This window comes from Paralichthys olivaceus, chromosome 2 (genome assembly GCF_024713975.1).
Source record: "Paralichthys olivaceus isolate ysfri-2021 chromosome 2, ASM2471397v2, whole genome shotgun sequence".
Taxonomy (NCBI): Eukaryota; Metazoa; Chordata; class Actinopteri; order Pleuronectiformes; family Paralichthyidae; genus Paralichthys; species Paralichthys olivaceus.
In genome coordinates this window covers 4,070,001-4,082,754 of record NC_091094.1, presented here as the reverse complement: position 1 = coordinate 4,082,754, position 12,754 = coordinate 4,070,001, and the positions used below count along the sequence as shown (strand labels likewise).

The 12,754-nt window shown below is 43.6% G+C and overlaps 2 protein-coding genes across 2 annotated transcripts in view; one reads left to right on the top strand and one right to left on the bottom strand.

Annotated features, from left to right (window-relative positions):
• The first annotated feature begins 2,270 nt into the window (after positions 1 to 2,270).
• Positions 2,271 to 11,700, top strand: appl1 (adaptor protein, phosphotyrosine interaction, PH domain and leucine zipper containing 1). Its single transcript, XM_020096627.2, has 22 exons — positions 2,271 to 2,459; positions 3,973 to 4,071; positions 4,164 to 4,223; positions 4,786 to 4,857; positions 5,152 to 5,239; positions 5,352 to 5,393; positions 5,907 to 5,965; positions 6,266 to 6,412; positions 6,596 to 6,678; positions 6,859 to 7,020; positions 7,393 to 7,581; positions 7,679 to 7,721; positions 7,810 to 7,866; positions 8,158 to 8,249; positions 8,366 to 8,545; positions 8,679 to 8,731; positions 8,949 to 9,123; positions 9,207 to 9,243; positions 9,370 to 9,510; positions 9,606 to 9,656; positions 10,005 to 10,094; positions 10,230 to 11,700. The coding sequence occupies exons 1-22, from the start codon at positions 2,406 to 2,408 to the stop codon at positions 10,380 to 10,382; spliced, it is 2,127 nt and encodes a 708-aa protein (XP_019952186.2). The 5' UTR covers positions 2,271 to 2,405; the 3' UTR covers positions 10,383 to 11,700.
• Positions 11,701 to 12,115: 415 nt separating this feature from the next.
• Positions 12,116 to 12,754, bottom strand: part of LOC109635469 (ADP-ribosylation factor 4) — a 2,227-nt gene continuing 1,588 nt past the window's right edge. The window contains exon 6 of the mRNA XM_020096631.2: positions 12,116 to 12,754. This exon is cut by the window's right edge and continues 75 nt beyond it. Within this exon, the coding sequence (XP_019952190.2) occupies positions 12,743 to 12,754 (12 nt within the window). The 3' untranslated portion in view covers positions 12,116 to 12,742.

Sequence of the window (12,754 nt, the reverse complement as noted above, 5' to 3'; positions counted from 1 at the left end):
GGAATGACTTTGAACAGAGGGGGACAGTCACATGTCAAACATCCACACACTGTTCATGATTCAGCCTAAAGCCGTTTTCAGACATGACCTGCAGGTGAAGTCCGAGTTTCCTTTCAACAGCCTCAACCTCTTCAGGTGAGAGGTGGAGCAGACGGCGTGCAGCGGACAGAGACAGGAAGAGATGTATAACTCTGCTGCGGAGGTCACGTGATCACCACAAACTCTCCAGACATCTTCGTCTGTGCCTTCTGGGTGTGTTCATGAATACATGACAAAAAGACTATAAAACAGCCGAGAGCAAAAAGCAAAAGTTGCACTAAAGCTCAATGTAAATTATTTTTTTCTTTTTGTGAGTGCGATTCTGCCCCCCCCCCAAAGAGAGAGAATGTATGTTGTAAAAATGTTTCTGTCCATCCTCTCCTCTTACTACTACAACGTCTGTATGTCACCCTCTTGTGGCGAAAGGTTAGTACAAATGCTTGATGTCAATAAACTGCATCACAAAATACTTTGAATACCCTAACATATACTTGGTCCTTACTACAGACAAAGTAATTAAAACTTGCTCGGGCTAAGTTTGGTCACATGAGGTCATTTGAGGTTTACGCTGAGAAAACTTTATCATGATCGAGCTGTGAACAGACCTGCAGCCTGACGTCTGGATTTAATGACCCAAAGTTCCAGATTTTACAGTTGTGTTAAATAAGTTGACTCTATACTATAACCCTGCTGACCCTGCGAACACACTCTTCACTGGCTCCTGTGCGATCTCATGAAGCAGATGCACATTATCCCAGAGATGATGCACCTTATCATCAATTATGCCTACACCCACTCTGTTCCCGTGACAGAGGATAATGTGGTGGAGGTCTTGGCAGCTGCAGACCACTTCTTGGTATCAGGGATGGTTCAGGCCTTCTGCCTCTTCCCAGAGGACCGTCTGTGTCTGAGGAACTGCAGCACAAACATCTGGTGGCTGGTGCAGGACGTCAATCACTGCCCCGAGCTGAATCAGTCTTCCACCACATCCTGTCCCACTCTCAGGACATGGTTTGTGTCTCACAGACGTTCCTGGAGCGTGAAACATGAAGGTAGAGTCTTTGAGACCGTCCTCCGCACCATCAACCACCTGCCTGACCAAGGACGAGCTGTAACTTAGCCATCTTATAACAAAGCAAGCATTGGATTTAAGTTTTACACAACAAATGGTTCTTTGATGAATAACACAAATAAGCATCCTACAGCAACATATGAGTATATTTTCCTGACCAGCAATCTCTTGTGGTTGTGCAACTGAAACCAGGACCCACCACCAGCCCAGTGTTGAGACCTACAACCCCCAGACGGACAGTGCGTGCTGCCAATGTACAGCCCCCACAGTTTGGGCAGCAGTGGTAAACAAATTGTTCCCTCATGGTCCCCCCAGTAAGGAGGAAGCCCAGTCCTGACCATAGTCTGCGAATAATTATGGACAACATGAGAGCTGCCCAAAAGAAAAGCCAAATCATGGTAATGCCCCCTGGTGGCTGGTTGCAGTATAGGTATCCTCCTCATTAACTAGATGGGAAACTCAAATTTCAAAGCACACGCTATTTAATTTTTTCTCAGTTTGTCAATGGAGGTTATTCTTATCCCACTGGTGAATGTTCAAGTGTAAACTTGTTATTTGATGAAAACTTCCATAACACTTGCCATAGTCTTTTAGAATATCCAAAATATTAAAAACAAATGATCAATATTGATTCCATATGGTTAATTAATTGGGACATTTAAACCAAGAGAGAGCGCAAAGGACAAAGGTACAAAATATGATGTTTTCGATTTATTTAGAATTTGGTTCAATTCCCACATGTTTAAAAGTGGGTGACAAAGTTATGCATGAGCCACACTGAATCAGAATCAGGTTTTATTGCCAATCATATAAGGAATTTGTTGTGGTGTATTTGTGCAAGTATAAATATAGAACATGTTTAAAAATATAAAATAAATACAACGAAAATGTAATATGACAATACTATAATATAAATATAATCTCAAGGGGGGGGGGGGGACTGTGCAAAAGTTGAAGGCTACAGAACGTTTCCTCTGTGTTTGTTGATAAATAAACGCCTGCAGAATCACAGCCGCCGCCATTATGGCTCTGATTTCTACACAAATGCAGCGGAAACGCGACACTGATCAGATCCAACATGGCGCCTTTCTCTCCCTTTAAACAACCAACCAATCAGCTCCGTGGGTGTCACTTTCTAACCAATCAGAATCTGCCCGAGGGGCGGGACTCGCGCAGCTGGGTGGATCTGTTTTGGGGTGTTGGAGGTTTCGTGGAGCTGCGGGAGCTGTCGCGGTCATTTCTTGCGTCTTTTCTCCGTCGATCGGCACCGATTTCCCGCGCACCAGCCGCAGCCATGCCCGGGATAGAGAAGCTGCCGATAGAGGAGACTCTGGAGGACAGTCCGCAGGTAAAACCCGTCTTTCCCCCGCAGCCTCCAGCTAGCCTGCTAACGCTAGCCGCTCATCGGGGCTAGGCTAGCTGTCTCTGTAGCTTCGGTGTTTGCCAACAACCCGCGGGCAGATGCCGCTAACGGGCCGGTGAACCAGAGCTGTGGAGCGGGCAGCTTTAACGCGACACGCCCGCTGTTCCTCGGCATCGAACTGATGGAGTCGAAGGGTCAAAGTGTCAAACATCACCCGGTGTTTGGTTTCCACTGAAATGAACTCGTTTTAACGACCAGGCTGCTACTTCCTTAGCCACCGAGCTAAATGCTTCCCCTGCTGTTTTGCCAAGCGGAAGTGTCGTCCAGCTGCTTTCTGTGACTCCGAGCTGTGGAGGAAAAGATGCTCTGCCTCACATGAGCAGGGTCAGGACACACCACTGACCAGGGGCTTGAGTCTGTGGATGTAGATTCACGGTGTCTCATCCGGAAAGAACCATTTCCATGTTGGTGCAGGTCCAGTTTAAAGGTTCATTGTGTAGAATTTAGCGACATCTAGTGGTGAAGTTGCATGTTGCAGCTGAACAAACCCTCACCTCACCCTCCCCTTCCAATCATATAAGAGAACCTGTGGTAAGTTCAGTTGTCATAAAAACCCAAAAAGAGTTTAGTTCGTTCAGTTTGGACTACAGTAAAAAACATGGCGGCCTCCGTAGAGAGGACCCGCTCCCTGTGTTAATATAAAGTATTTAAAAATAAAGTATTTAATTATAAAGGGCCCATTCTATGGTCAAGAAAACCACAATTCACTCAATTTTGATCAGTCACTAGTGAAAACACCACTAGGATTATTTTGTCTTCAATTTCTGCCAATAGTTCCATTTCTTCTAAATCTCACACACTGAACCTTTAAGGGGAGGATGGATGAATATTTTATCTAGATTTTATTTAGATTTTTCAAATAGTGTACAAACAACACAATCACATTTTGACTCCATGAACCCTGCACCCAGCTGCTGACATTGGACAATGGATCCATGTCATTGCTATACATATTCTGGCAATGACCAGTATGATATCTGTAAAATGGAATGACTGCGTCAGATTAGAATTTGAGTGGTTGCCCATGAGATAGACAGACAGATAGATAGATAGATAGATAGATAGATAGATAGATAGACAGATAGATACTTTAATGATTCAGAGGGAAATTTTGGGATAATTAAAAGAGTTTGACATCCACACGGACAGTCTCTCATCAGAGAGAAAGACTGAACAAGATGTATTGATGGGCTCGTCTGGAATACATCTCAGGCTCCATTGGAAAGTTAATTCCATGAATCGTGGACAAGGCCTCACAGATCACCAGCACAAAACCTTTGCAGTTGACTACAGTGATACCAAAAAGTGCAGTTGAGACACACCTTGATAACAGACTGTGCTGCAGGGACAGGCAGCAGGTGTGGATTCAGACAGGTTGGGTGGTTTTATGATTTAACGCCGGCTTCATTTTCACCACTTTATTGTGTGCTTTGTGTAGACCCGCTCTCTGCTGGGAGTGTTTGAGGAGGACACTGCAGCCATCTCCAACTACTGTACACAGCTTTATCAGGCAATGCAGAGGATTTATGATGCACAGGTACACACACACACACTCACACACAACTAGAACATACAGCTGATTGAATACTGTTTCCAGAGGCTCAGTGCTGTGTCTGTTTATTATTCCAGAACGAGCTCAGTGCAGCAACACACCTGACCTCCAGACTGCTGAAAGAGTATGACAAACAGGTGACCCACTCTATACCAACCACCAGCTCTAACACAAGACTTGTACGGGGTCATTCTGTGTCAGATCATCTTTGCGCACCGTCACAGATCTTAATTACATTTTTCCAGCTGATTTGGTCATTTGATTAACTTATGGAACCAAAATGTTTTGTGTCTCAGCTCCTGAATATGATGATACCATGTTTGAATTTCTTCATAGGGGACTCTGAGACCTGTCAAATCTTCTTGAATGTAGGTCACAGAGAAATATAGTTTCTTACACAGTTTAAAAGCTTCTTTTCAGCTCCTTATTTATCCAAATGTTTTGCTGTTTTTCCGTTTCCATTGGTTTCTCATGTGACCAAATCAGCACTCCAAATTTCATTAATATCTGTGAGGGTACAGCCCAAAATGATGTTATGTGATGATTTGTCATAGAATGACCCAAATATTAATTATAAGACTAGATTATTTCACAGTTTCACACTCGTCCTTTCTGTGAATTGTCCCAGAGATTGTGTTAACTCCAGGAGAGCAGAGTCCTCCTTGAGTAAAACATTGTTGTTGTTGTTGTTGTGTGTAGCGTTTTCCTCTAGGTGGCGATGATGAGGTGATGAGCTCCACCCTGCAGCAGTTTGCAAAAGTCATTGATGAGGTGAGACAACACTCTTCTGTAGTTTGTTTTATCCTCTGCATGTGCCACAACAACAGATTTGACCTGATATGACATCAGATTTAATTATGCCCAGTTGGCTCTGATTGGCCAGCTCTCCCACTCTTTTGTAATTGGTCAACCAGCTTCCAGCGTGTGCAGGAAACATCCGCCTCCGCTCTCACTTTACTTTCAGTGGGCGTGGCAGATTATCTGATGCAATATGCAAATGATGTTGGACTTCTGTCAAGGTGTTTACCTGATTCAGGATTAGAATTTTCCTTCTTCTCCTTCTAGTTGAGTTCCTGTCATGCCGTCTTGTCCACTCAACTCGCAGACGCCATGATGTTTCCCATCACTCAGTTCAAAGAAAGAGACCTGAAGGGTAGGAGACACACACACACACACACACGCACACATAAACTTTTTACATAAACAGATTAAGCAAAATTAACTGTTTTCTATAATTTATCTAAGTTTTTCTTGTCTCTTTCCAGAGATCCTCACTCTGAAAGAAGTCTTCCAGATATCCAGTGATGGTAAGTCTATCATCACTACTTAGGGCTGCAATTCATTTTCTTTGTCAGGTTGTTTTGATGGATATTTTCCCTCCAGCACTCTTAGCTCCTGTTGCTTTGTTAATATGATTCCTCTACTGCTGTAGTGGAATGTTTTTTTGTCCCACAGTTCATTTGATTTTCTCAGACAACAATCTAACTGTACTTGTCAAAGCACCTTTTTTATTTCAAGTAGATCAGAGAGCAGTGGATGCAGATCTACTTCATAACATTAAGTCAGTTAATACATTTTCTGGTATTTTTTTAATAATCAGAAGAAAAAAAGGTAGAAATTGTCACATCGGAGACACAAAAAAATATGACACTGATTTTCACCTTGTCTTTTTGTCTTTATCGCTGCTTTGTGATTCTAACTCGTTTCATCTGAGCAGGGAAAAAGGAAAGAAGAAGAAAAAATGTTTCACTTCCACAAATATATAAGTATATACATATATATAGAGATATAACCACCCGTTTGGCTGTTTCTGTGTGCAGATCATGACACAGCCATTAATCGATACAGCCGCCTGTCCAAGAAGAGGGACAATGACAAGGTAATGTCATTAGTGGGTTTATCCTTCAGATAGATACTAAACTCTTTGGTAATTTTTTATTTCACGGGTCTGTGATGTGTAAATAATTTGCTGCAAAGTTTGTACCAAATTACACAATGAAATTTCAGCAGAAACAATTAAGATAATACAATAAACATTTAACTTCATCATTATACAGTTGTTAGTGTTTAAAAGTTCTGCTCCTCTATGAACATTTCACATTACAGTGAAATGATAATATCTCAGTATATGAGACCTTATCTCAAAACTGAACTAAGAGTGAAGACTTGTTTGTTTCAGATGCGGGCCGAGGTCGTGGAGGACGTCTACACTTCCCGCAAGAAACAGCATCAGACCATGATGCACTACTTCTGTTCACTGAACACATTACAGTACAAGAAGAAAACGGCCCTGTTGGAGCCGCTGCTGGGCTACATGCAGGCCCAGGTACACACACACACACACACACACACACACACACACACACACACACACACACACAGCTCTGATTCTGTGAAGTGAAGCTGCGACTATCAGTCAGGTAGAAACACTGCTGTGGTGTTGTAGCGGAGCGGCCAGTGAAGGTGCAGGTTCATTTGGAATCAGACATTTTGTGTTTTCTCTGTGCAGATCAGTTTCTTCAAGCTGGGGTCAGAAAATCTTACCCAGCAGTGGGAAGACTTCCTGGGAACCATCGGAACCAGCGTCCAGAAGTAAGAACCCACCGACTCATGCCCTCCAAAAATAGTCTGAAATTTCTCCTCCCTTTGTCCGTTCTATCTTCACAATCTTCAATGTAAAGTTTTATCAACAAGAACTCAAGTTTAAATGTGTCACAAATATGCAGAGATTAGCGGCGTGTTAAAAAAATGTCTGTGTGTGTGTGTGTTTAGTGTCCGTCGGGAGATGGAGGAGGAGGTGGGGCAGATGCAGCAGACCATCCAGCAGATAGAGACATCATGTGACACACTGTATGCGCCATGTGACCCTGACCCTGCCCACTCACCTGTCTGTCGCAACCTGACCAGGAAACAGGGCTACCTGTATATCCGCAAGTAAGACACACACACACACACACACACACACACACACACACTCACACACTCACACACACACACACTCATCTATATAAAGATGGACGACATGAAAGTGATGCCTTGATGCATCTTGATCAACCCCCGGTGGCTGGCTGCAGTATAGGTCATTAACCCCACCTTCTCCATGTTAGCAGATGGGACATGGAACAAAATAAAAGTACATAAGATTTTAGCAGAAGTGGTTCTGGTTATATACACTGTACTTTTTTAATTATGTGCCTGGACCCTGCTCACTGCTGCTCTGCTGGTAAAATAACAAATAAGTTGAAAGTTGTTGACACTTCATTTGTTTGTGAGTTGGTTGAAGTGACCCCACTGCGTGTGTCTCAGTAAAACAGGTCTGGTGTCTTCATCCTGGGAGCGACAGTACTTCTTCACGCAGGGTGGTAACCTGATGCAGCAGGGCCGTGGAGAGGTGGCGGGCGGGCTGGTCACAGACCTGGACAACTGCTCCGTCATGGCAGTCGACAGCGACGACCGCCGCTTCTGCTTCCAGGTCACATCCTTCGATGGCAAGAAGTCAGAGCACTTCCCGTTCTTTACACTGTAACTCTTCTCTGATACTCTCCTCATTTTAAGTACTGATGCCACTTTCTCTTGCTTTGTGTTCCGTCAGAGTGGTGACGCTGCAGTCGGAGAGCAGGAAGGACTGTGAGGAGGTAATTAATTTTTTTGTCATGCGTTTGCGACGACTGTCAGCTGTTCTTGTGTTTTCTCACGCTGTCTGTCTGCCGCTTCTTCCTCCAGTGGATCTCCACCATAAACAACATCTCTAAGAGGATCTACCTGAGTGAGAACGCAGAGGTCTGTGTCCGTCTTCCCTCATTATCTTCTATCACAGTCTGAGGTCACAGAGGAAACTTTGAATGATATTTTTAGGTGTAGTCATCCGCTACCAGCAACAGCTCTGTTTTCCGTCAATGCTTTGTTTAGGTGTCCACATAGTTTTGGCAATGTTGTGTATCTAATTAAATGTCAGTGGATGTTTATGAATTAAAAGTCACAAGATGCAGAAAACAGGATCTATTGACCAAAACTGTTTTCAAATTGTTTTCCTATCGGTCGATGCTGAAAGTACTGTCTTCCCATTGGCAGGAGCTGGCAGCCAGAGTGAACCAATCAGCTATTGAGGCTGTGACGCCATCACCGTCCTTCCAGCAGAGACACGAGAGCATGAGACCCAGCAGGTAGTTCTGACACTGACGCGCTGTGATCGACAACCTCACAACCTCACAGCTGTTTCATGAAGATGGACCTCCCCCCGTGTCGATCAGATTTCTAAACACCTCTCTTTCCATTCCAGTAAAGGACGTGTGGGCCGAGCGAGCAGCATTAGCTCTGTGGGGTCCGAGCCATCGCCCGCTCTTTCTGTACTCTCACTGGACGCGCTGGTTGCCCCGGAAACACCCATCCAGTTTGACATAATTTCCCCCGTCAGTGAAGAAATCTCAGGGCAGAGCAAGACGGCGGCACAGTCTGGCAGGTGTGTGTGTGTTTGTAAAACGCAAAACGGGATCAATACAAAAATAGATCTTCGCAAATCATTTATCCCAGCGTCACCAATTCAACCTGAGGAAATGTGTGTGTGTGTGTGTGTGTGTGTGTGTGTCCTACAGAAGGAGTAATCCGTTCGGAGAGTCTGGAGACAGCACATCAGAAGACAGTGAAGGTAACTGTGCGTGTTTGTCTCGTTTCCCTCGTTGTTGTTTTCAAGTAGTGATTTTGTTTTAGGAGACAAAAAGTTTCAAGGCTGAGAAACTGTTCGTCTGGTTAACTTTTCCACCTCAGATAAAAAATCAGCACTCGTCCTCCTCTCTAAGCTTCTCAGTCTTTTATTAAATATAAATTGTTCTGTGTATAATTTTTCCTGCGGCCGTGTCGTCCAGAATCGATCCTCCACCAGCTCTTCATCGTTCGCTTCCTGGGCTCCATGGAGGTGAGGGCGGCCGAGTCAGCAGACGTCATCTCTGAGACCATGAGACAGATCCTGGCCGCCAGAGCCATTCACAACATCTTCAGGATGACTGAGTCCCACCTGCTGGTCACCTGTGACTGCCTCAAGTAAGAACACAGCACGTTTGTATTGAGACGGCGAAGCTGTTTTCATTTTTTCTATTTTAATGCAAGTGTGTTTTTTCTTTCAGGCTTATTGATCCTCAGACACAAGTGACTCGACTCAGGGTAAGAGGTGTTATGTTTCTAATTGTCCATGATTGGTTCCAGTCCTCTCTTTTCTAATTTTATTTTTCTCTTTTCTCCTCCTCCTCTTCCTCCTCCTCCTCCTCCTCCTCCTCTCTCCTGCTGCAGTTCCCTCTGTCCAGTGTGGTTCAGTGTTCGTCCCATCAGGACAACAAGAGGCTATTTGGTTTCGTCTTGCAGCCAGCGAGCGGTCGGGGCGACAGCCGAGCCGTCTGCTACATTTTCGAGTCCAACAACGACGGAGAGAAGGTCGTCTCTCTCTCCATCTGTTTGTCTGACACTCTTGTTTTGACTGTCTTTCTGTCTCTCTGTCTGACCTGTCTGTCCTCCGCCATGTGTTTCAGATCTGTGACAGTATCGGCCTGGCCAAGCAGATCGCCTTCCACTCGGAGATGGTGAGACTCATTTGAAACTCTGTTTAAAGCTAAACCATAGAGTGTCTTTAAAGATGGACGACAGGACAGCTCCCCAAAAGCGAAGCCAAAGTGTCTTGATTGCCCCCTGGTGGCTGGCTGCATTATAGGTCTTAAATCTTGCCTCCTCCAGGGTAGTGGAAGATGGTTTCTGTCATTTTTCGGTAGTTCATTGGTTGCGTTTGTATCCATGGTATTTTGGCTTCATTTCTGGATCATGGAAGAGATTCATCATCCGTCTTTATAAACAGTCTACAGGTTCAGCCAACTCCCTCACATTGTGTGGATGGTCATGATGGTGTTGGTGTGGATGTGAATTATTTTGTGCAGGACCGAAAGGCGGTGGAGAAGAGGAAGGAGCATGACAAGGCCAAAGAGAAACAGCAGGAGGAACTCAGCAAACAGAGACAGATAGAGAAGGTGACCTTTGACCTTTAACCCTTTTAGACTAGAAGCCGATCAGATGAACGGTTCTCGAGTCAGACAGAGGTTTCTGGGATAATTAGGTCGATAACTTTTTTTTTTTGATATCTAACTAAAGTGTTGTCTTGTCAGGATCTGGAGGAGCAGAGTCGTTTGATCGCCGCCTCGAGTCGTCCTGTCAACCCGCCTGCCTCCGATGGACAGTTTCTAGTGCTTAGCAACAGCCAGTCAGAGGACAGTGACGCTGGGGACGAGGGGAAGAAGAGGGGCGAGTCGGACGCCTGATGACACGCTCAGGATGCATGTTTTACTCCCCAGGCAGGTCCCAGCTGGTACTGTCGAAGCAGCAGCTCAGGAATCAGAGGAGGGGAACGCCACCCGCCCACCGGGGCTGCCTGGGACTGAAAAACATGCGCTCCCTCTAAAGGACTCCCAGTCTTGTGATGGAGCCCGTCACTCTGAAAATGGAGGATAAACTGAACACACCCTTACTATAGGAGGAGGAGGAGGAGTGGGGGAGTGGACGAGGAAATGCCTCGTCACGGACTTGTGTTTTATTCTGTGTGTAAAAACGCTGCTTTTTATATCGGCTCCACTCTCCAGAGAAGGAAATAATATAGATTAACCTGCAAGTTTCTGTTTTATATGATTATTTTATAAAGAAAAGAGCTACGAATAATGACAGAGGATATAAAGCAGAGCAACGTGAGGAAGAATTAACCAGGATCTGACGCCAAATAATTTCACATTTAAACAGGTCGCGGAGCTCTTCTCCTTCTTCTCTACGCCTCTTCCAGGTTTCTTTATATAATGATATTTATATAAACCCCAAACATTTACTGTGGACCATCTAACTCAAGCAAGTCTTCATTGTTTACTGAGATAAACTAAAAGTACATCTAGGTCAAATTAATTTGAAAAGATAATTTATTTTCATCTAAATTTCTGTTTCCTCATTCATGCCTGTTTCTGTCGACGGTTTAATAAATAGATTTTCTCTATTTAAAAATACATAAAGTTCAGGCCGAGCTGATAAAACTGTTTTATTTTATTAATTCACTAAACGTAAGTGCGTGTCCTTCATCCAATCTCGACTGCCAAGTAATCGGTCGTGCGTTTCTCCTGACGTCACGATATTTATCTGTGCTTTCACACGTGTGTATCTGGGTCATTGTTTCGGGGCCTGTTACGCTTTCCATTGGTTTTTCTTCATTAATCCGCGTTTATCCAGAGCGGCTGGCAGCGACGTGAGTGAACTGTAGGAGACCGACTGAATAAGCTTCAGTTCGTAGATCGTAGACTTTGCATGAACAACGGACGAACCTCCTCAGTCAGCCGTGGGGATGTTAACATGCTGAAGACGTTTCTAAATCAGCCTTAAACAAAAGTTACTAATAATGATTTTATTTCTTGGTTGTTTGTTGTCTTGTGGGAGGACGTTACCTCGATGTTAGCGGGCGGAGGACTCGTGTTGGTGGAGCTGCACTTTAACAACAGACACAACACGACAGGATGGACGGTGTTGAACTGTAAATATGTGCTTGATGTTCTAGTGTCATGATTAATAAAAGGATTTACAGTGATAAATAAAAGACTAACTCCACCCGTCTGAGTCCGTCTACTCAAACCAACCTTGAGCTTCACACGTGAATTTTAAAATGTGGATTTTTGAGTTAATTTTATTGTTCGTATAGTTTGTTACGCTAAGCTAGTTGTGGACTTTTTACTTTAGCCAATATGTTTTTGTTATTTCCACAGATTATCAATCAACACAAAGATGTTTTGTGTTTTTTATTTATTCTTTCCTCGATTTATTTTTTGTACCTTATTAGCCGCTGACTCTTTTCTGAGTATGGCTGCCTCAATAAGATATTTTTAAAAGTTGAATTTTTTTATTTTTTTTTTACAAATTAGTTTTGGAAAAATACAAACAAAGGCATCCAGGAAAAGCCCCTGGAGAATGTCTAGTATTCACTCTGAAAGCTCATTCAAATTAAAAATCAAACCAACAAACAAACTCGCCACCATAAAAACTTTAATATAAACAAATACTTTACATCTGATATGTGAAAAAATAGAAACGTCTGAGCTGAAGAAACATCAGGGTAATGACTCAAAAGCTACAATTACTGTCTCTATGTCCGGTTTTATAAATTATTAATTATGTAAAATAATACAGTAACAGATAAAAAGATAAAGATGCTCAGTGCCGTTAAATTTGGTTTCCCTGTAAAACTGACCCGGCTGGTGCTTTAAAATATTTAACAGATCACCAGATACACAAAACAACGTGAATCCATTTTTCCCAAAGAAACAACGACAAGTCAAGTAGATGTTGTTTTCTGACGCCTGGTGTCGCTACGCAATATTTCTGCAGCAACATGGAAATATTGGAATAATTGTCACACCATAAACTTCGGCCATCTTTGTTCGCTTCATATCAGCATTTTAAGTTAAGTTAAACTGAATTTGACTTCAGTGCTTCAGTGTCATTTTATAATAAATCACTGTGATATTTGAGGAGGCTGCGATCACAACAGTTAAACGTCTTTGCACTGAGCTGGATTCATCTTCGTGTTTCTCCTGGATTCACCCTCAGTTCACAGCCCGGCGTGTTTGAAGACACCGCAGCTTCACGTCAGCTCCTACTGTTTGAG